The sequence below is a fragment of the Garra rufa genome, chromosome 14, assembly GCF_049309525.1.
Source record: "Garra rufa chromosome 14, GarRuf1.0, whole genome shotgun sequence".
Classification (NCBI taxonomy): domain Eukaryota; kingdom Metazoa; phylum Chordata; class Actinopteri; order Cypriniformes; family Cyprinidae; genus Garra; species Garra rufa.
Window position 1 is genome coordinate 6019686 of NC_133374.1, and position 23584 is coordinate 6043269.

General features: G+C 34.5%; 1 protein-coding gene across 1 annotated transcript; it reads left to right on the top strand.

Moving 5' to 3' along the window:
- Positions 1 to 201: 201 nt before the first annotated feature.
- On the top strand, positions 202 to 22512 carry prss59 (serine protease 59, putative). The gene is made up of 9 exons (XM_073818274.1): positions 202 to 430; positions 2063 to 2244; positions 4522 to 4754; positions 6934 to 7069; positions 15091 to 15205; positions 18713 to 18914; positions 21619 to 21709; positions 21849 to 22048; positions 22119 to 22512. Exons 1-9 carry the CDS (start codon positions 230 to 232, stop codon positions 22226 to 22228), a joined length of 1470 nt encoding a protein of 489 aa, XP_073674375.1. The 5' UTR covers positions 202 to 229; the 3' UTR covers positions 22229 to 22512.
- The last annotated feature ends 1072 nt before the right edge of the window (positions 22513 to 23584 follow it).

Consider the following 23584-nt stretch of genomic DNA (forward strand, 5'->3'; position numbering starts at 1 on the left):
TTACATATTCATATTTCAAGCCTTCGCTATTGGAAGGCACGAACGTAACGCCCGCCTTTAAAAATTAATATTCATGACAACGACTTTGCTATTGGATGGTTCAGGAGGAACTTTAGCGCGACCTACTTAATATTCATAAGCCCCGCCTTTACCGTAGTAGGGGAGAGCAGATGCGATATCACATGATTATAAACACATGATCACATGACAGAATCTGTTCCACTTCAAAATGGCTTTAGGTTGTAATGGGTTTCAGAAATATTTTGCTGGTCTAGTAATAGTTTTGGCGTGTGTTTTATTCGCACCATGTGATGCTCGCTACAGGAGATCCCACAGATATGGAGCTCAGCTGGAGCCTGATGTGGAGGAGCAGTGGTTCATCCAGAGACTCGATCACTTCAACGGGGCCGATACTCGAGTCTGGAAACAGGTACTTCACTGCAGGATTTCCTCACAAAAGCTACTGCTGGAAACGATGACATTTAAATAATACTCCAAAGTACTTCAAAGTGTACTATGGTATTACTCTTTCCATCTCCCTCTCGCTCTCCAACTAACTAAAACCTGTTGAAATAAAATAAACTTGAACTCATTTCTTTCAGCTAAGTTACATGCCAACATTTCTCATTTGCATTTAGTTGATCCTGATGTACTAAAGCTGAAATTAATTTGAATGAAAACTATATAGATATATAGACATTTATAAAATGACAAAAACATTAAAAAAAACAATAAAACTCAAACTTAACTAAAATTAAAATTAAAACAAAAAATATATAAAAATAAATATAAATATAAAAGCTAAAAAAAAACACCTAGACTCAACTAGAATATAATAATAATAAAAACCAGAAAATCTAAAAAAAAAAAAAAAAATGATTATAGGGTCTCATTGCTAAAAAAAAAACCCTGATATACATATATAATATACATAATTACTGATATACAGTACTGTTCAAAAGTTTGGAATAATAATAATTATAATAATTATTATTATATATTTGTATGTTTTGTTTTAGAAAGAATTCTATTATGCTCACTTATGCATGAATTCTGTATTTGATCAAAATAAATTATTAAAGCAGCAATATTGTGATATATTATTACAGTTTAAACAGATTTTTTAAAGTTTTTTGATCTGAAGTACAGCAAAAACATTAAATTTGTGAAATATTTTTACTTATTAAAATAACTGTTTTCTATTTGAATATATTTTAAAATGTAATTTATTCCCGTGATTTCAAAGCTGAATTTTTAGCATCATTACTCCAGTCACATGATCCTTCAGAAATCATTCTTTCAGATTTGCTGCTCAAAAAACATGTATTATTATTATTATTATTATTATTATTATTATTATTATGTTGAAAACAGCCGAGTAGATTTTTTTTGTCAGGTTTTGTTGATGAATAGAAAGTTCAGAAGAACAGCTTTTTTCATGAAACAAAAATCTTTTGTAGCATAATTTATTTTTTTATCATCACTTTTAATTGATTTAAAGCATCCTTGCTAAATAAAAGTATTAATTTTTATAATTTCTCCTGGTGGTACTAATCTTTGGATGTTTCTGTTCATCAGAGAATTCTGAAAAAAATGTACTCAACTGTTTTAAATATTGATGATAATAATAATAATAATAATAATATATGTTTCTTAAACAGCAAATCAGCATATAAGAATGATTTCTGATCATGTGACACTGAAAACTTTAGTAATGATGCTGAAAATTCAGCTTTGATCACAGAAATAAATTACATTTTAAAATATATTCAAATAGAAAGCAGTTATTTTATATAGTAAAAATATTTCACAATATTACAGCTTTTGCTGTCTTTTGGATCAAATAAATGCAGGCTTGGTGAGCAGAAAACCCTTCTTTTAAAAAAAACATCTCGTCCAAAAACGTTTGACTGGGAGTGTTTTAAAATGTAACGTAATGAATTAGATGGCAAAGCCAAAGAATGTCCAAAAATGTCATTACCTACACTGATATGTCTGTGCATACATATATTTTTTACAGTCCATGTGACACTAAAGGTTCAACAACCTTTTCCCCCTCCAGAGGTATTTTGTGAATGACACCTTCTATAGACCCGGTGGTCCGGTCTTCCTGATGATCGGAGGAGAAGGTCCAGCAAACCCTGCCTGGATGCAGTACGGAACCTGGCTGCTTTATGCACAGAAACTGGGCGCCTTGTGCTTGTTACTGGAACACAGATTCTACGGGAAGAGTCACCCAACAGAGTAAGTAAAAGAATGAAAGAGCACTTAAAGGATAACTGTTGCCAAAATGCAACCTGAGCTGTTTTTTTTTTTTACTGTAAATGAGACAAACTTATATCTAAAAGCATAATTACGACAATGAGCCGTTTTTGAGATTGACCGTGATTTCGTTTTGTGGTCAATGGCCGGTGAATGGGAGTACTAGGGGCATAACTTTGAGCGCATCAAAATCGATATTTTTACAACACTAAGAAGGCTCGACACACCATGAAACTTTGCTCGAAGTATCGCCTGGGTCTCTACACATGAACTCCAGCATTGAGAACATTGTTTGTGTACACAGAGTTTACTAAAAAGAAAGTTTTTGAACAACTCACTTTCACTGTTTGAGTTTCCGCTTGTGGCCGTCTTGCTCCATAGGACGAAATATTAGGCTTATATGAGGCTCTTTTTACGACTAGAAGTTTAATATTGTTTTTCACTTGCGACAAAACAACGAATTAGCCGTGCATTTATATGAAAATATGCTTTAGGAGCTATCCATCCTCGCATTCGGAGATCGACACTTCTTGACTGGAAAGACGGCCGTGAGCGGAAACTCAAACAGTGAAAGTGAGTTGTTCAAAATCTTTCTTTTTAGTAAACTCTGTGTACACAAACAATGTTCTCAATGCTGGAGTTCATGTGTAGAGACCCAGGCGATACTTCGAGCAAAGTTTCATGGTGTGTTGAGCCTTCTAAGTGTTGTAAAAATATCGATTTTGATGCGCTCAAATTTATGCCCCTAGTACTCCCATTCACCAGCCATTGACCACAAAACTAAATCACGGTCTATCTCAAAAACAGCTCGTTTGTCATAATTATGCTTTTAGATATAAGTTTGTCTCGTTTACAGTATAAAAACAGCCCAGGTTGCATTTTGGCAACAGTTATCCTCTAACTGGTTAATTCAGATGTATAACCACTAGATGGCGCTACAAACCAGTCACTTCACAGCTGTCCTTTCACATAAAGTCTATCTGTCTATCTACAGGTATGTGCCAAAAATTTGAATATCGAGGGAAAGTCCATTTATTTCAATAATTTGTATCAAAAAGTGAAACTTGTATGTTATATTAGTTCACTACACACAAAGTGAAATATTTCAAGACTTTATTTGTTTCAATTTTAAAGATTATGGATTAAAGAAAAAAAAAACCAATCCAGTATTTCACAAAATTAGAATATTTCATGTGACCAATAAAAAAAGTATCTTAAACACATGTTGGCCTTCTGAAAAGTGTGTTAATGTACTGTATTATGTCCTCAGAACTTTGTTGGGCCTCCTTTTGCACTAATTCCAGCATCAAGGCAGCGTGGCATGGAGGCCATCAGGCCAATCAAGTACAGTTATTCCATGGCTATTAAACCAGGTACTGGTAGTTTTGGCTTTGTGGGCAGGTGCCAAATCCTGCTGGAAAATAAAATCATCATCTCCAAAAAGCTTGTCGGCAGCAGGAAGCATGAAGTGCTCTAAAATTTTCAAGGTAGACAGCTGCGTTGTCTTTTATCAAGTCCACAGTCAATGGACCCACACCAGCAGATGACATGCTCCCCAAACCATCACTGACTGTGGAAACTTCACACAGGACTTTAAGCAGCTTGACTTTTGTGCCTCTCCAGTCTTCCTCCAGACTCTGGGACCTTGATTTCCAAATGAAATGCAAAATTTGCCTTCATCTGAAAACAGGACTTGGGACCACTGGGCAACAGACCAGTACTTTTTCTCCTTAGCCCAGCACAGACGCTTCTGACGTTGTTTTGGGTTCAGGAGTGGCTTGACGCATAATCAAGTTTTTTGGAGATGATGATTTTATTTTCCAGCAGGATTTGGCACTTGTCCACAAAGCCAAAACTACCAGTACCTGGTTTAATAGCCATGGAATAACTGTACTTGATTGGCCGGCAAACTCGCCTGACTTAAACCCCATTGAAAATCTATGGGGCATTGTCAAAAGGAAGATGAGGGAACAGAGACCCTGAGCTGAAGGCCAATATCAAAGCAACTTGGGCTACCATAACACCTCAACTGTGTCAAAGGTTGATCGCCTCCATGCCACGCCACCTTGATGCTGGAATTAGTTCTGAAAAATAATATAACATACATGTTTCACTTTTTGAAACAAATTATTGAAATAAATGGACTTTCCCTCGATATTCAAATTTTTTGGCACATACCTGTATCTATCTATCTATCTGTCTATTGTTCTATCGTTCTATCAGTTATTGATTATTGATTGTTTCGTTTTGTGTTTTCAGGGACCTGAGCACTGAGAACCTACATTTCCTCAGCAGTCGTCAGGCGTTGGCCGATCTTGCTCACTTCCGTACAGTTACTGCAGCGTCTCGAGGCCTGACAAATAGCAAGTGGATTGCATTTGGAGGCTCCTACCCAGGATCCCTTGCTGCCTGGTTCCGTCTGAAGTACCCACAGCTGGTGCACGCCTCTGTAGCGACCAGCGCACCTGTTTACGCCACAGTCAACTTCCCAGGTGCGTCTCTCATATGCAGCTCATGCTTCATGAGGATAAAGCAATATTTGTAGCAATAGCCTACTAATACATTGTATGGGTCAAAATTATTGATTTTTCTATTGAAGTAAAGATCATGTTTTATGAAGATATTTTGTAGATGTCCTACTGTAAATATGTCAGTTTATTTTTAGATTAGTAATATGCATTGCTAAGAAGTTCATTTGGATAACATTAAAGGCGACTTTCTCAATATTTCGATTTTTTGCACGCTTAAGATTTTCAAATAGTTGTATCTATGCCAAATATTGTCCTATCTTTACAAACCATACATCAATCAATGGAAAGCTTATTTATTTAAGAAAATGACCCTTATGACTGGTTTTGTGGTTCGGGGTCACATTGAGAAAACAACTTTTAACAACAATTTAGTTTCTTGTTAAATGTTCTGTTTTTACTCAAATGCATCAAATGCTGCAATTAAAATGGATCACACACACTGTAATTTTTGTTATCTTGACTTTACTTTACTGTTTTAGGATTTTAACCATGAAAAATCACTGCGACATGCTGCCTTGATTTATAAAATGGTAGAAATATTAAATTACATTACTGTTTAAAAGAAATCTTTTCTGCTCACCAAGCCTGCATTTATTTAATCAAAAATACAGCAAAATCAGTAATATTGTGAAATATTTTTACTATTTAAATTAACTGCTTTCTGTTTGAATATATTTTAAAATGTAATTTATTTCTGTGATGCAAAGCTGAATTTTCAGCCTCATTACTCCAGTCTTCAGTGTCACATGATCCTTCAGAAATCATTCTAATATGCTGATTTGCTTGTACAATTGAGAACATTTTTTCAGGATTCTTTGATGAAGAAATAGATTCAAAGATCAGCATTTATCTGAAATAAAACATTATACACTATACCATTAAAAAGCTTGGAGTATATTTTTATTTTTGGTATTCTTTTGTTTTTTTGGGAAAGAAATTATAGAAATGAATACTTTTATTTAGCAAGGATGCTTTAAATTGATCATAAGTGATGATAAAGACATTTATAATGTAGTTTTTTTCCTGTTTCCTTCATTCATTTTGTTTCCAGTCTGCTTTTCTTGTCTTGTTTGGCTTTTCCCTCCATTCCTCAACCCCCTGTCTCTTTCCTCCATGTTTCCGAACAGCTGAATGTCACCATGACATCCGAACAACTTTTAAGCAAGACCTTTCATTGACCCGCAGCTACACACACACATTATTCAGCAGTCATCATGACGGCGGTCTGCCGAGGGTGTTTATTATGTCTTGTTGGGTCTTATATTTAAAACAACGCCTCCAGTTGTTAAAATTAAAAATAAATGGAGGGTTAATTATGGCGATGAGCAACTGTCTCTCCAGTGGAGACATGAGAAGCATGCGTTTGGCCTGTAAGAAGAATCCTGTCTCTCCGTCTGTGTGGTTAGATGACAGCGAATGACTCCATGTCTGTCAGTGCAGACGTCAAACTCTGTGATTGTGGTCTTGTCCTGCAGTGATGCCTTGAAGCATCGCTCCTCAGGATAGTGATGTCGCACTGACCGCTTTCACAGAGCTTTTCATTGTGAGCGGCTCTTAGATCATTGCAGCGCTAGAACAATAGCTTCTCATATTGTGTCCTCTCATCTCATCGCATTGTTTCGCATTTGCTTTTTGTCCAGTCTGTTGCCTGAAATGATGCTGGGTGCCGTCAGAACGAGACTCCAAACAGCTGATAAAAACATCACAATAATCCACACCACTCCAGTCCATCAGTTAACATCTTCAGAAGTCAAAAGCTACGTATCTGTGATAAAGAAATCCATCATTAAGACGTTTTAAAATTTCTGGAGTGGTGTGGATTGCTTGTGGATTATTGTGATGTTTTTATCAGCTGTTTGGACTCTAATTCTGACGGCACCCATTCACATCCATTGGTGAGCAAGCGATGCAATGCTACATTTCTCCAAATCGGATGTAGAAACAAACTCATCTACATCTTGGATGGCTAAAGAGAGTAAATTAAAAGCATTTAGGAGCAAATCAACTAGATATAAAGTCGGCTCTCAACATAATCATGCTCTTTGATGAATGCTTTTGTTTCTCTTTTGTAAGTTGCTAAATGCATAAGTGTAATTTAGTTGTGTAATGGGTGTTGCGTCATTTTCTTATGTGGTTGCAGAATACTTAGAGGTTGTGTGGCGATCGCTTGCGGCAGAAAACCCAGAGTGCCCTCTGTTGGTGAAGAAAGCATCGGACATGTTGGTTGAGCGACTGAGTGACCCGAAAACTTATGACAACATCACAAAGGACTTCAGGTAACTTATGCACACACTATTTTTAAGAAATGAATACATTTATTCAGTAAGGATGCACTAAATTGATCAAAAGTAACAGGGAAGTTGTTACAAAATATTTCTATTTCAAATAAACGCTGTTCGTTTTTATTTCTATTTTTCAAACTATCCTGAAAAAATGAAATGTATCACAGTTTCCACAAAAATATGAAGCAGCACAACTGTTTTCAACATTAATGATAATGATAATGTTTCTTAAGCTGCAAATCAGCATGTTAGAATGATTTCTGAAGGATCATGTGACACTAGTAATGATGCTGAAAATTTAGATTTGATCGCAGAAATAAATTTAATTTGACAAAATATTCACATAGAAAACACTTATTTTAAAGGTAATAATATTTCACAGTTTTACTGTCTTTACTTAATTTTAATCAAATAAATGCAGTGAGCACAAGAGACTTCTTTTTAAAAACATTAAAATGTCTTACCCACCCAGATAGTGTATAAATACACTATATATACACAATATAGTGTGTGAACATAATTGAATTCATTTGAGATTTATTGCACTAAAAGGAACACTCCACTTTTATAGGAAAAATAGGCTCATTCTCCAACTCCCCCCGAGTTAATAAGTTGAGTTTTACCGTTTTGAAATCCATTCAGCCGTTCTCCTGTTCTGGCGATATCACTTTTAGCATAGCTTAGCATAGATCATTGAATCCTATTAGACCAATAGCATTGCGTTAAAAAATAACCAATGAGTTTCGCTATTTGTCCTATTTAAAACTTGACTCTTCTGTAGTTATATCGTGTACTAAGACTGGCAGAAAATGTAAAGATGCGATTTTCTAGGCCGATAAGTTTAGGAACTACACTCCCATTCTGGTGTAATAGTCAAGGTAGTTTGCTGTCGTCACATGGCCGAAGCAGGCGCAGTAATATCACGCAGCGCCTGAAATTAGTTCCCAGCTAGGTTAGCATTTGCACATGTGCTGCGTGATATTACTGCGCCTGCTTCGGCCATGTGACGACAGCAAACTACCTTGACTATTACACCAGAATGGGAGTGTAGTTCCTAAACTTATCGGCCTAGAAAATCGCATCTTTACATTTTCCGCCAGTCTTAGTATACGATAGAACTACAGAAGAGTAATGATGTTTGTTGGAAATGTCAAAAGGATAGAGGTACTTTTATTCATTGTATCTGGGATTGTCGAATTATTCAGCCTTTATGGCACCAAACTTTAAATATTTTAAGCAAATGGCTTGGAACAACAATACCGTTATTACCAAGGTTGTGTCTATTAGGAGACAGGGAGCAGATGCCAAATACTACAAAGGGAGAGTTCGCAGTGATTATGGTGGGGGTTTCTGTGACGGCTAGAGTCATTTTGAAACACTGGAAAACTCCCAGAACCCCAGAGTTAAAAGAATGGGTCAACATAATGACTAAGACAGCTTCGTACGAACGTTTGCTTTGCAAACTACATAATAAGAAAAAAGCAGGGGTCCCTGTGGACATTCCGGTTTGGGAAGATTTTTGGTCTTTTGTGACGCTGTCTTTTCATGTGACACAATAATTTTGGCTTATCATTACTATTATTACCATTGTAAGTTTTATTTGTCTGTTTATTTATTTTGCTCTCTTTATTTATTAATACATCTATTTCTGTTAATTTCAGCCTCTGTAATAATCTGGCCTTGCAAGCAGTACTGATACATTTTTGTTTTGTCATGTACCGAATGAAAACAATAAAAACTTGAATTACAAAAAAAGAACTACAGAAGAGTCAAGTTTTAAATAGGACAAATATCGAAACTCATTGGTCATTTTTGAACGCGATGCTATTGGTCTAATAGGATTCAATGATCTGTTTTAAGTTATACTAAAAGTGATTTCGCCAGAACAGGAGAATGGCTGAATGGATTTCAAAATGGTAAAAATCAACTTATTAACTCGGGGGGGAGTTGGAGAATGAGCCTATTTCCAAAAAAAGTGGAGTGTTCCTTTAATTAAAGTGACATTTATAAGTGAAACATAATATTCAGCTGTTTGCAGGGCTTGATTTCATCCATACGGATTTGATTGGAAATTGGCTGTTATTGTTTAAATTTTGATTCCTCTATGAGGTGGAGAAAATTACATTATTCACAAAGTTAGATTTTAATATAATTTTCCATTTATAAGGGCAATAAAAAGAGTGAGGTTTTTAATTACAGGGTTCGTACGAGGTGTTTAGAGGACTTGAGGTACTTGAATTTGACTGCCTTGAAAATAACAATATTCCTGAAGAGGTGTTTAAAAAGTGCTTGAATTATTGAAAGCCAATGTTATCTATAAAATAAGTGTTTCCTTTTTTCAATAAGCACATCTTTTTAACACAATATTCACGCAATTCAAAAAGCATTGTACTTGTTTTGCTTATTTCAGTTAATGTCTTAAACTAGCGAGCTGAGACAGTAGCAGTACTGACAATGTAGTGTAAATATGGCTGAAAACACAAGAAGAGGAACAGATAAAACAAATCAATTGAGTGGGTAATTTATGCAGGAACCATTCCAATTGATTCAAACTCGTGACTTTGATTATTCATTTAAAGCGATTTATAACCAGATTAAATTAAAAGACATATTTCGACATCTCTTGTAATGATTTTAAAAAGCACATGTAGTGATGGATGAAACTGAGCTTTTCGAAACTCTGATAATGCTCCAAAAAATTGCGTATAGCGAAGCATTTGATTCAGATCAGGACTTCAAATTGCATATCGTGAATCATGTGATTTAGATCGGGATTTCGGAGCGCATATTGTAAATCATTTGAACTTTGGAGCGGGTTCATGAATTGTTTCGCGTATAAATGATTTGTGCTTTGAGCGAGTATTTCAAATCATTTTTTTCAGATCAGGATTTCAGAGTGATTTTGCAAATGTTTTTTTTTATTTTTTTTAACAGTAGAAATCATTAAATCATTAAAGCAGTACAGTAATAAAACAAAAAGAAAAAAGAAAGAATACACAAATACAAATCCCTTGAGAAATTAAACTGGTTTTGCTTTAGTAAAAGTGTGGTAAGCATGTTTTTAACCACAACTACCATGGTTAAACTATGGTTAGTGTAGAAAAACCATGGTTAATTTGTGGTTACCATGGTTTAAGTATAGTAACCATGTTTTTTTTTGAGTAAGGGATGCGTTGCCAGGTTTAAAAAAGTAATGCATTTTACAACTTAGAGGACACAAGAATTTTTTTTAGGATTAACAGAGCTTCAGATAGTTTAGTTTAATTTAGCTAGCAGGAAACACAAATTAATTCAGTTCCATTTTCCTATATTCTCTTTTAAGTAGTCATATAATCCAAAGAAAACATTTTAAAACAGAAAGAAAAGTCACTTACAAAATGAGATTGGATGAACATTTAAAAAATCTGACCAAAATGTCTCTATGTGGGTACATTGGCAAACCAAGTGACAAAAACAGCAACTCCCTTCAATGTCTGGCTTATATTATAATAACATCCATAAGCTTTTTGTGAAATTTGGATGAACTCATTAGTCTGTTGTTTGACCTCTTCATATTTAAGTAGAGTAGTATAGTTTCGGACATTGCTTATCATTTTCAATAGTTAAAACTTTGCATGTGCTTCACTTTATTTTTGCTTTTTTGGTTTATTAGTATTATTTTATTTATCTCTTTATCTTTTTTTAGAATTTGAAAGATAAGACATTGTTTGATAAGTGAGACCTCTGACTGAAATTCTTGAAAATCAAAAATGTAGTGCTTAAAGCCCTTGAAATTCATTTCATTTCACAGTATCTGTATGAACCCTGTTAAGTCATGTTGACTTAAAATCACATTTGCAGGGATGCATTATTTTAAACTACTTGGAGTGGGGATGTATAGGTTTGTAATGGCATAGGAACATGAGACAATGTATAATACATGTGTTTTGCAAGGACTGAAAAGGCCTTTCTGTTGCAGTTGCAGCCGCTGGACTGTGACTATCCTGGTTTCAGTGTCCCTTCTTAGTTCCGTTCGACTTGGGATGTGTGTGTGTGTGATTCTGAGATCCTGGAATGCCGTCTGTGCTCCGTAGCTCAGATATGGTCCAGGGTCAGTCGTCTCAGCACGACACACAGAAAGAAAACACTCAATCTAAAACATCCTTCATCTTTCTCTTCCTTCCGGCCCACAGACTTTCTGCTCTCATGCCTCTGACTGTGTTTGGAATGGAGTATGAGTAAACTGCATACTATTCTGTACACTAGTATGATACAAATAAATGAGAAATCTGAATTTTTATAGTGCAAAGCCTGTTTTGGGAGCAAGTTTAACCAATATTTTAGTATGTATTTTCTGATATTAGAAATATAGAAACTATGCAAGGTGCAAAGGCACCTCTTGTATTCATTACATTTCTTATTATTCTTACGTTTCTTGCGGGAAAGCTATGAAATTTGGTACACTGATAGAGGACAGTCTTAACATTAACCATAGCAAGTTTGGAGTCTCAAACTCTCTAGCGCCACCACTTGTCCAAACTTTTACTTATGTTTATGCTAATAACTTTTGAACTGTAAGGTTTAGAAGGGAAAATTCTTTTTCCTCTGAATCTTTGGCTTGTTCTGATTCAAAGTTTTAAAAATGTAGGTTTAGATTTTTTGCTATTTTTAATAGTTCGTAAAACCTACTTTTTCTAACTCCTCCTAGACACTTTGTCTGATTTTCACCAAATTTTCTTTGGCTCAGATCATCTTCAGACCATGATGGCAAAAAGTTGATTAGTCAAACTGTTCTTGAATAATGAGTGTACAAATTTGATGAAGAGCATGCAAAAATGTATGTGAGGCTATATCTTCGCAACGGTTTGCCGTATTGACACCAGACTTGGTGTGTGTTGTAACAAACATGACTGGAGGCTACCTGCACAGTTTCAGCACAGTGGTCAGGAGATATGAAAAATGGCTATTTTCGCTTATAACTTCTAAATAGTTTGGCCAAAAATCACAAACCTGGTCTCTTTGAACCATACCCACTTTTCCCATGTCAGCCGTTCTCAGTTTTGTTATAAAATGCTATATTTTGGTCCTTCAAATAACGTAGATACCAATTTTGCCATAGTCAGCTGAACTTCCTGTCCGACATTTTTATTCATGTTGAAAATCTATTTATCAAACGTCTCCTAGACCGTCAGGTCCAATTTTCACCAAATTTGGCTCGGATCATCTTTAGACCATACTGACAAAAAGTTGTGGATTTCGTGTCGATATATGACACAGTTATTGTTTAACACATCAATGAATTTCCTGGAATCATGCCAAACAGCATCTGAGGCTGTATCTCTGCAAAAATTTGACATATTGCCACCAAATTTTGTGTGCCATTGTCACCTCACACTGACCACGCCACATCAATTTGGTGACTGCACCACCTATTGGTCAAGAGTGATAACCCATTCATTAACTATTAATAATGAAGTTTCCCAAAATGCTAATAACTTTTGTCCGCCATTTTGATATATGCTGAAAACCTATTTTTTTTTAACTCTTACTAGACCGTTGATCCGATTTTCACTAAAATCAAGTCAGATCATCTTTAGACTGTGCTGACATAAAATTATGGATTCCGTGTTGATAGACCAAACCATTTTTGTATAGCAATGCATCAAAGTTTAGGCATGATGCCAGACTACATCTGAGGCTGAATCTTTGCAAAGCTTTGACATATTAACACCAAACTTTCTATGTGCTGTTGTCACCTCACACAGAACACACCACATCGATTTGATAACAGCGCCACCTACAGTGAGGAAAAAATTATTTGATCCACTGCTGATTTTGTACATTTGCCCACTGACAAAGAAATGATTAGTCTATAAGTTTAAGTTTATTTGAACAGTGAGAGACAGAATAACAATAGAAAATTCAGAAAAACAAATTTCAAAAATGTTTTAAATTGATTTGCATTTTAATGAGTAAAATAAGTATTTGACCCCTTTGCAAAACATGATTTAGCAAAACCCTTGTTGGAAGAGACACACATAGGTCAGACTTTTCTTGCAGTTGGCCACCAGGTTTGCACACATCTCAGGAGGGATTTTGTCCCACTCCTATTTGCAGCTCTTCTCCAAGTCATTAAGGTTTTGAGGCTGACGTTTGCCAACTTGAACCTCCAGCTCCCTCCACAGATTTTCTATGGGATTAAGGTCTGGAGACTGGCTAGGCCACTCCAGGACGTTAATGTGCTGCTTCTTGAGCCACTCCTTTGTTGCCTTGGCCATGTGTTTTGGCTCATTGTCATGCTGGAATACCCATCCACAACCCATTCTCAATGCCCTGGTTGGCTTCAATGTCCTGGCTTTGACAGTACATGGCCTTGTCCATCGTCCTTTTGATGCGGTGTAGTTGTCCTGTCCCCTTAGCAGAAAAACACAGCTAAAGTATAATGTTTCCACCTCCATGTTTGACAGTAGGGATGGTGTTCAAGGGGTCATTGGCAGCATTCCTCCTCCTCCAAACATGGCAAGTTGCACTGATGCCAAAGAGCTTCTTTCACCCAGTTCTCCTCTGAATCATTCAGATGCTCATTGGCAAACTTCAGATGGACCTGTGCATGTGCTTTCTTGAGCAGGGGGGCCTTGAGGGCACTGCAGGTTTTCAGTCCTTCACGGCGTAGTGTGTTACCAATTGTTTTCTTGGTGATTATAGTCCCAGCTGCCTTGAGATCATTGACAAGACCCTCGCGTGTAGTTCTGGGCTGATTCCTCAAGTTTTCATGATCATTGAAACTCCACAATATGAGATCTTGCATGGAGCCCCAGACCGAGGGAGATTGACAGTTATTTTGTGTTTCTTCCATTTGCGAATAATCACACAAACTGTTGTCACCTTCTCACCAAGCTGATGGTCTTGTAGCCCATTCCAGCCTTGTGTAGATCTAAAATCTTGTCCTTGACATCCTTGGACAGCTCTTTAGTCTTGGCCATGGTGGAGAGTTTGGAATCTGATTGATTGAATGCTTCGGTGGACAGGTGTCTGTTATATCCCTTTAAGAGAGTGCTCCTAATGTCAGCTTACAACCTGTATAAAAGACACCTGGAAGCCAGAAATCTTGTTGATTGATAGGGGATCAAATACGTATTTCACTCATTAAAATGCAAATCAATTTATAACTTCTTAGAAATGCGTTTTTCTGGATTTTTTTGTTGTTATTCTGTCTCTCACTGTTAATAAACTTACCATTATATTTCTAGACTAATTATTTCTTTGTCAGTGGGCAAACATACAAAATCAGCAGGGGATTGAATAATAATAAATAATAAAAATTGATATCCCATTAATTTATATTACTAGAAAATCATCCTAAAATAGCTTTAATTACTCAATTGTTGCAGTTGGTCTGCTGCTCCATGCCATGCTTAGCTCCTTATTTTACCTTTGATTGTGCTTGACCTATTTTATTTATTTCTCTCTCTCTAAATATATATGTATGTGTATATCATACATATTATAGTACAAATTCTCTTTAAGCAGAATGAAAGTTTTTTTTATAATCAAAGTATAAGTATAAATAAATTCGTAATTATGTTTTGAGATATCATGGTAGAATTGGTTGAACTGAACATAATTTAAATAAAATTATTTCAGCTGAAATAGTGAGTCTGGATGCATATTGATAAAGGGAATTTTATGAAAAAACGTTGTTACTTGTCCTAAAATGCCAATGCCACGAAGCAAAACCGCTTCATATTCTTAAAATAAGCTTAGTTTTCTTTATTTTAGGGTTGAAATGTGAGCTGAACGCGTTTTCCCGTGATTCACCCACACAGTGACCTTATGCTTTCCCAAATATACAAACTGTTCCCTGTTCTGCTCAGTGGTGCGGGATGCCAGATTTGATGATGTGTTTGAGTGTGGGCGGAGCCTCGTGGTTGAGTGTTTCAAGTGGACAAGAGTGTGTGTTCCTCCGCAAATTATTTGGTGTCCAAATGACGCATTTGTGTTTTAATAAGCTGTGAAATCCTTTCTCTGTCTCTCAGGTTGTGCTCTAAACCCCAGATCCAGTCCGAGATGGATTCAGCATATCTATTGGAGTCCTTGGCTGGGAATTTTATGGATGTAGTGCAATACAACGAGGACAACCGGGCATTTGAGGTGTGTGCGGTCATGTTGTGCTTGTTAGAGATGTACATTTTGACTACAAGCACGAAAATGACATGATCAGAATGATTTGGTTGCCTGTGTTAGAAGTCAAAGAGTCAGCAAAGCTCAAGTCAAAATCCAGTTCAGTAATTTGTTGAGTGGGTGTGTATGAGAGAGATAAGAGGCTGTATATTGTTAGGACCTCTTGAGTCAGATTACCAATAAACCGCTGCGCTTCAGAACAGCAGGAGCTTTTAGAGCTGCAGGATTAAATTACAGAGAGAGAGGAACTGAGTGAATGAGAGGATGAAAGACGGGAAAACACTTCTGGAGACAGCAGACATTTATAGTGGGACATTTTTGGATTGCCCGTGTATTTTAATTCTTGGTTTTCACTCGTAAAGCATGAAATTAGCTACATTTAGGTTTTTATAAAAATACTGCCTCCGGGTTTGCAAACTTCTGCTCCAGATGAGGTCAAAAGTTTACATCCCGCTTTTTTAGAATCTGCAAAATGTTAATTATTTTACCAAAATAAGAGGGATCATACAAAATGCATGTTGTTGTTTATTTAGTACTGACCTGAATAAGATATTTGACATTAGAGATGTTTACATATAGTCCACAAGAGAAAATGATAGTTGAATTTATAAAAGTGACCCTGTTTAAAATTTAACATACACTTGATTCTTAATACTGTGTTGTTACCTGAATAATCCACCGCTGTGTTTTTTTGTTTAGTGATAGTTGTTCATGAGTCCCTTGTTTGTCCTGAACAATTAAACTGCCCGATGTTCTTCAGAAAAATCCTTCAGGTCCCACAAATTCTTTTGGTTTTTCAGCATTGTGTATTTGAACCCTTTCTAACAATGACTGTATGATATTGAGATCCATCTTTTCACGCTGAGGACAACTGATGGACTCATATGCTACTATTAGACTCAGAGGCTACAGAAGATAGTTACTTGTTTCCCAGAAGACAAAATAAGTTAATGTACCCTGATCTTCAAATTCAAAAAGTTTTCACCCCCACCTCTTAATGCACTGTGTTTCCTTCTAGAGCATCAGTGAGTGTTTGAACCTTCTGTAATAGTTGCATATGAGTCCCTCAGTTGTCCTCAGTGTGAAAAGATGGATCTCAAAATCATACGGTCATTGTTAGAAAGGGTTCAAATACACAAAAATGCTGGAAAAGCAAAGAGTTTGTGTGACCTGAAGGATCATTTTTATAAATTGAACTATTATTTTCTCTTGTGGACTATATGTAAACATCTTTTATGTGAAATATCTTATTCAGGTCAGTACTAAATAAACAATAGCATGCATTTTGTATGATCCCTCTTATTTTGGAAAAAATAATGAGCATTTTGCAGATTCTGAAAGGGGGATGTAAACTTTTGACCTCAACTACTAGTGTGTAGTAACTTAATGCTAACATACACTTCAAAAACTTTTTAATTAGTCTTTTTTGGCTTTTCTAAAACAAAACAAAATATACTTATATTCACAAAATGAAATGAAAATGTACTCTCAGGTCATCCAAGATGTAGATGAGTTTGTTTCTTCATCAAATTTGGAGAAATGTGTCATTTCATCACTTGCTCACCAATGGATCCTTTACAGTGAATGGGTGCCGTCAGAATGAGAGTCCAAACAGCTGATAAAAACATCACAATAATCCACAAGTAATCCACACAGTCCAGTCCATCAATTAACTTCTTGAGAAGTGAAAAGGTGTGTTTGTAAGAAACAAATCCATCATTAAGACTTTTTTTTTACTTTAAACACTCACTTCTGGCCAAAATAGTTGTAATCCATATAATAACGCTTCCTCCAGTAAAAAAAAAATCCATCTCCTGTTGTCTCTCACATCAAAATTAAACAACACATTTGTTTAGAGCTGTTTTAGACTGTTTTGCTGTGCAGATTTCTTACCTGATTCAGGACAGACCTGTAGGAATCATTATTATGAATTTACAAGCTTCTTGTATTTTAACCAGAAACAACAGTTTGAAGTTAAAAATGTCTAAATTATGGGTTTGTTTCTTACAAACAAGCATATTTTTGCTTCTCAAGATGATAATTGATGGACTGGAGTGGTTTGAAATATTTCTGGATTATTGTGATGTTTTTATCAGCTGTTTGGACTCTCATTCTGACGGCACCCATTCACTCCAGAGGATCCATTAGTGAGCAAGTGATGTGATGCTACATTTCCCCAAATCTGATGAAGAAACAAACTAATCTACATCTTGGATGGCCTGAGGATGAGTACATTTTCAGTGAAATTTTATATTTAGGTGACTTATTGCTTTAAAGCAGATGTGGTTTGTGAGCACAAGCCAATGAGCTCTCTCTCACACACACACACACACACACACACACACACACACACACACACACACAGATTCCCTGGCGTGATCCAAGCCATGATTGAGTGTTTAAGTGGAATTTAGATTAAAAGGTGTGTCTCTGTAATCAGAGTCCAATCTTAGAATGTTCTCGGAATTTTGGTCCTGGTTCTGATAGATTACCGCTCACATCCTGATTACAAGAGGCTCCGAGACGTTTGTCCTGAAATGCCTTTACTGAATGTGTAGGGCTTTTTAGATGAAGCTCAGACGTCAGACAAAATCTTTTCTTAATGGACATCCTGTGAGATAAAAAAAATATTTAAAGGGGTCATCGGATGCAAAACTCACTTTTACATGTTGTTTGAACATTAATGTGTGTTAGCGGTTTGTGAACACGACCACCCTACAATGATGAAATTCACGCAGTGGTATTTTTTTATTTTTAAAAGTAATATCCCCTTTTTAAAATCAGCTCATTCTCAGCTTCTTGTCGGTGTGAAGACACAACAACAGAGGCCGCTCCCACAATAGTTGATTGACATGAACGCCCTACCTTAGACCCGCCCTCACCGAGCTGAAACAGTCCGACTCCAAAGCGGAAGACAAGAAGGTGTTCTGTTGTTGGATGTAATAATGAACATAGCAGTCGTCAACTAAATGCGGCTAAAGTAAACAATACGGCTCGTCATCCCATGGCAGAGAGGGGCGGGGCGAGCAGAGCTCATTAGCATTTAAAGGAACATGCAACAGAAGAGCTTGCTCTAAAAAGGGCTGAAGAGTGTTTTTTACACTACCACTGAGAAATTTTAACCTAAGTATTTTATAGACTTCTCATTAAGACCCTAATGAATCATATCAGCTTGTGGAAAATGGGCATCTGATGACCCCGTTAAAGGATTAGCTCACTTCCAGAATAAACATTTTCTGATCATTTACTCACCCCCATGTCTTTCAAGATGTTCATGTCTTTCTTTTTTCGGTTGAAAAGAAATTAAGGTTTTCGCAGAAAACATTTCAGGATTTTTCTCCATATAGTGGACTTTAATGGTGGCCAATGAGTTGAAGGTCCAAATTGCAGCTTCAAAGGGCTCTAAACTGTTCCAGCCAAGGAATAAGGGTCTTATCTATTGAAACAATTGTGAAAGTGAATATATGTGTTTTTCAGGGCGTTGTGGGAACCAACATCACCATAAAGGTGTCGTGCAGCGTGATGCTGGACTCTTCGTTAGGCGAGCCGTACGATCGATACGCCGCTGTGGTTCGACTGATGCAGAGTACGTTCTCTCAGCCGTGCTTAAACATCCAGTACAAGAGCTACATCCAGGACATGAGCAACACCAGCTGGAGTGGCCCTGAGGCTGGAGGAGGTACGTGTGTGTGTGTGTGTGTGTGTGTGTGTGTGTGTGTGTGTGTGTGTGCATGTTGTTTTTTGTGTGTTGTATTTAAGTCACACTGATGAGTGTTTATGTGTGTGTGTGTGTGTGTGTGTGTGTGTGTGTGTGTGTGTGTGTGTGTGTGTGTGTGTGTGTTTATGCATGTTGTTTTTTGTGTGTTGTATTTAAGTCACACTGATGAGTGTTTATGAGTGTGTGTGTGTGTGTGTGTGTTTATGCATGTTGGTTTTTGTGTGTTGTATTTAAGTCACACTGATGTGTGTGTGTGTGTGTGTGTGTGTGTGTTTATGCATGTTGGTTTTTGTGTGTTGTATTTAAGTCACACTGATGTGTGTGTGTGTGTGTGTGTGTGTGTGTGTGTGTGTGTGTGTGTGTGTGTGTGTGTGTGTGTGTGTGTGTGTGTGTATGATGTTCCTTACCTTTTCCCAGCTTGCTGCTTTATATTGCAGGAAGTAAGGTCTGGGCTCACTTGTCCTTTGCTATGTTTTTATATGCCTTTCCTCTCTGCCTTTCTGTAATTTACATTCCTAAATGAGAAACAGTATTTTTATATGTGATTTTAACAAGAAATGTCCAAGAAATTACATTTAGCATGAAGCCTAATTAATCAATTTATTATTATATATTTATTATTTATAAAATTCAATTCAGTTTGGTTTGTAATCTGTTTATTAAAGAATCTTTTTTTGTTGTTGTTGATGTCCGAAATATTGTCTATACAGCATGAAAGAAATTAAGTCTAATGAATTTATTTTAGTTTTATTTGTTTTGTATTTAGTTAGTTTATTTAGTTATATTTTTTTGTCATTTTTAATTTAGTTAAATATGTTATTTTATTTATTGATTCATATTTACTTAGTTAATTGTTTTGTTTTATTAAATTTATGATTTAATGTATTTTTTGGGATGCAATATCTTTTTTTTAATATTTCAATTTAATTTATTAAGACATTTAAATGTATTATTTGTTTTAGTTTAAATTTTGGGGGCTGTAGTGTTTTATTTAATTTAATTGTTTTGTATTTATTAAGTTTTTAATTATATTTGATTTCATTTTGATTTATTTATAAATGTGGTTTTGATTTATTTGTTTTGTATATTAGTTTTCAGTTTATACTGGAATTTTATTTATTTAGATATTTTATTTTACTTTATTTGTTTATTTTTATTTTTGGGGGGATTTTATATCTTATTTTATTTATTTGCTTTGTATTTATTTTGTTGAATATGTTTAGATTTATTTAGAAATGTGCTTTTATTTATTGATTTTTAATTATGTTTTGTATTTTAGTTTTTGCTTTCATATTTTAATCTATTTAGAAATTAGATTTTATTTATTTATTTTTGTTTTACTTAGTTTATTTGTTTGGGATGCAATAAATGTAGTTTTTGTTTTACATTTTAATTTATTTATAAATATGGTTTTATTTTTAAATGTACTTTTATTATTATTCATTTTTAATATTTTACATTTATTTAGTTTCTTTGTTATGTGTTTTTAATTGATTTTAATTGTTTTATTTTGTTATTTTAGTATTTGTTTTATATTTACATTTTAATTTGTTTAGAAATTAGATTTTTTCTTTTTTAAATTGATTTTTGTTTTCTTTTATTATTTTAGGATGCAATTAATTATAGTTTTTGTTTTATATTTTAATTTTATTTATTTATAATTTAGATTTAATTTAATGCATTTTTGTTTTATTTATTTATTATAGTTTTTAGATTTTTATTGTTTATTGTTTCAATAATTTAAACAAATCTAAAATTCTAAATTTAGAAATTTAACTTTAATTATTTTTTTATTTTTTTTATTGATTTTTTTTTGGGGGGGTGCAATACCTCATTCTATTTAATTGTTTTGTATTTATATTTTATTTTTATTTATTTAGAAATGCAGTTTTATGTATTTATTTTTGTGGGGCTAAAATATTTGATTTATTTGCTTTGCAAATACTTTATTTATTTGGTATGCAATAAAGGTAGTTTTTGTTTTACATTTTAATTTATTTAGAAATATGATTTTATTTTTAAATGTACTTTTTATTATTATTAATTTTTAATGTTTTACATTTATTTAGTTTCTCTGCTCTGTGTTTTTTTTAATTGTTTTATTTTGTGATTTTAGTATTTGTTTTATATTTACATTTATTTAGAAATTAGATTTTTTTTCTTTTTTAATAGATTTTTGTTTTCTTTTATTATTTTAGGATGCAATTACTTATAGTTTTTGTTTTATATTTACATTTTATTTATTTATAATTCATTTATTTATTATAATTTTTAGATTTTTATTGTTTATTGTTTCAATAATTTAAACAAAATTTAAACAAATCTAAAATTCTAAATTTAGAAATTAAATTTTATTTAATGATTTTTTTTATTTTTTTATAGATTTTTTTTGGGGGGGGGGTGCAATACCTCATTCTATTTAATTGTTTTGTATTTATATTTTATTTTGATTTATTTAGAAATATGGTTTTATGCATTTATTTTTGTGGGGCTGAAATATTTGATTTATTTGCTTTGCAAATACTTTATTTTTAGTATTATTTTTTTTAATGAACTATCACTCAGGCATGAGACTTTTGCACGATTTACCCAACATCTTCAGATTCATCAAATAAGTCATTATTCCATTATAAAGCTGAAAGTGAAGCTGAATTTGTATGTTTAGGGCGGCAGTGGGTATATCAGACCTGCACTGAATTTGGTTTTTATCAGAGCACCGATTCGCCAAACCAGCCCTTTAGTGGATTTCCCTTACCGTGAGTGTGTCTTACAGTCATTTTAGTGTCTATCTGTCATCTTGTGGTTTGTTTGCATTTTGTAAATGCATTAAGGGTTTAGGATTTTTTCTTTCCTCACATTAAAACAATCATACTAAGCTTTCTTCTCTTCCTTCAGCTATTTCCTGCAGCAGTGCGCTGACATATATAATCTCAGCACCTCGTTGGACTATGCTATTCAGCAAACCAACGAGGAATACGGAGGATATGACATCAAAAGCACTCGCATTGTCTTCCCCAACGGTTCTATTGACCCCTGGCACGCCCTCGGAGTGACCCAAGACATCACAAGCGACCTTCTGGCCGTCTTCATCAAAGGTCGGTCCCGTCTTCTTTATTTTTGTTTATCCATTTTGCATTGAATCTCATCAGCTCTGCTCTCTGTCAGGTACGGCTCACTGCGCTAACATGTATCCGGCCCGAGCGGAAGACCTTCCCCAGCTTAGTTTAGCACGGGACCGCATCTTCATCCTCCTCCAGAAGTGGCTGGCAGAGTGATTGACAGCTGCAGCAGCCAATCAGGCGCAATGCACAGGCGTAATGGCCATTTGCGATGTTTAATGGTACTATTGCAATGCAAAGAAGGAATTTTCTTGCTTTAGAAATCCATTTTGACAGTGTTTTTATAACTTGATTTCAAAGTCTTGATTTCAAAACCAGTTTTGGTATGTAATACGTTTATGAACGTATGACTGAATGTCTTTTTTTCTTGATGTAAATCACTTGTGTATATTTTGCAGCAGAGGTTTCTGAATAAAATAAATTTTATAATGTTGAAAAACTTTTTGATTGACTTCATGTTGCGTTTGGGTGTGTGTTTTGAGGGGCAATTGTGTGTTCTTGCTGGAAAATAAAAAAAAATAATAAAAATGGTAATTGCGACTTGCAAATTAAGAACAATTCAGACTTTTTTCTCGCAAATCTGAGTTTATATTTTGCACGTCTGAGTTTATAATGCAGTTTCGTCTCAGAATTCTGAGTTTATATCTCACAATTTCAAGCCTAAATCTCACAATTGTGAATTTATATCTTGCAACAATTTTACCTTTTTTTTCATAATTGCTGAAAAAAATCTAGAATTTCAAGATATAAACTCACAATTCTGACTCATTTTTGCAATTACATCTCGCAATAGTTTTTTAACCCCGTCATGAAATTACATAATTTTATCTAACTATTCTAAGTTTATATCTCACAACTATGAGTTTATATTTCACAGTTATTCTCAGAATTGTTTATATCTTGTAGTTCTGAGTTTCTATTACAATTCTGAATTTATAACTTTTTTGAAAATTCTGGGAAAAAAGTCAGAATTGCGAGATATAAACAATTATTTTCCTGCCAAGAAATAAAAAAAAGGTACTTGAGTGTTTATCTCATAATTCTGACTTCTCAGAATTGTTTATATCTTGCAATTCTGGGTTTATATCACAATTCTGAATTTATATATTGCAATTTTACCTTATTTTTTCAGAATTGTGGGGAAAAAACTCAGAATTGTGAAATATTAACTCAGAATTCTGATATATAAACTTACAGTTCTGGGTTATTTTCTTGCAATTTTTAGTTTAAATCTCACTTTTTTTTTCTTTTGTGCTATGAAATAAAGTTAAAAAGGTAATTGCAACTTTTTATCTCACTATTTCAAATCTAAATTTATATTTAAAATTTTTTGAGTTTATATCTTACAATTCTGGCTTTCTCACAACTATGAGTTTATAACTCACAATTCTGACCTTGTTCTCTAAACTCAGAATTGTAAAAAAAAAAAAAAAAAAAAAAAAAATTACGAGAAAAAAATCCTAATTCTGAATGTATATCTAGCATTTCTAAATTCTTTTCTCACACACAAAA

Coding starts and splice junctions, on each gene's coding strand:
- prss59 (XM_073818274.1), top strand. CDS start 230: ATGGCTTTAGGTTGTAATGGGTTTCAGAAATATTTTGCTGGTCTAGTA. Junction 2,245..4,521: donor GGGAAGAGTCACCCAACAGA/GTAAGTAAAAGA, acceptor TTGTGTTTTCAG/GGACCTGAGCACTGAGAACC. Junction 22,049..22,118: donor TCTGGCCGTCTTCATCAAAG/GTCGGTCCCGTC, acceptor GCTCTCTGTCAG/GTACGGCTCACTGCGCTAAC.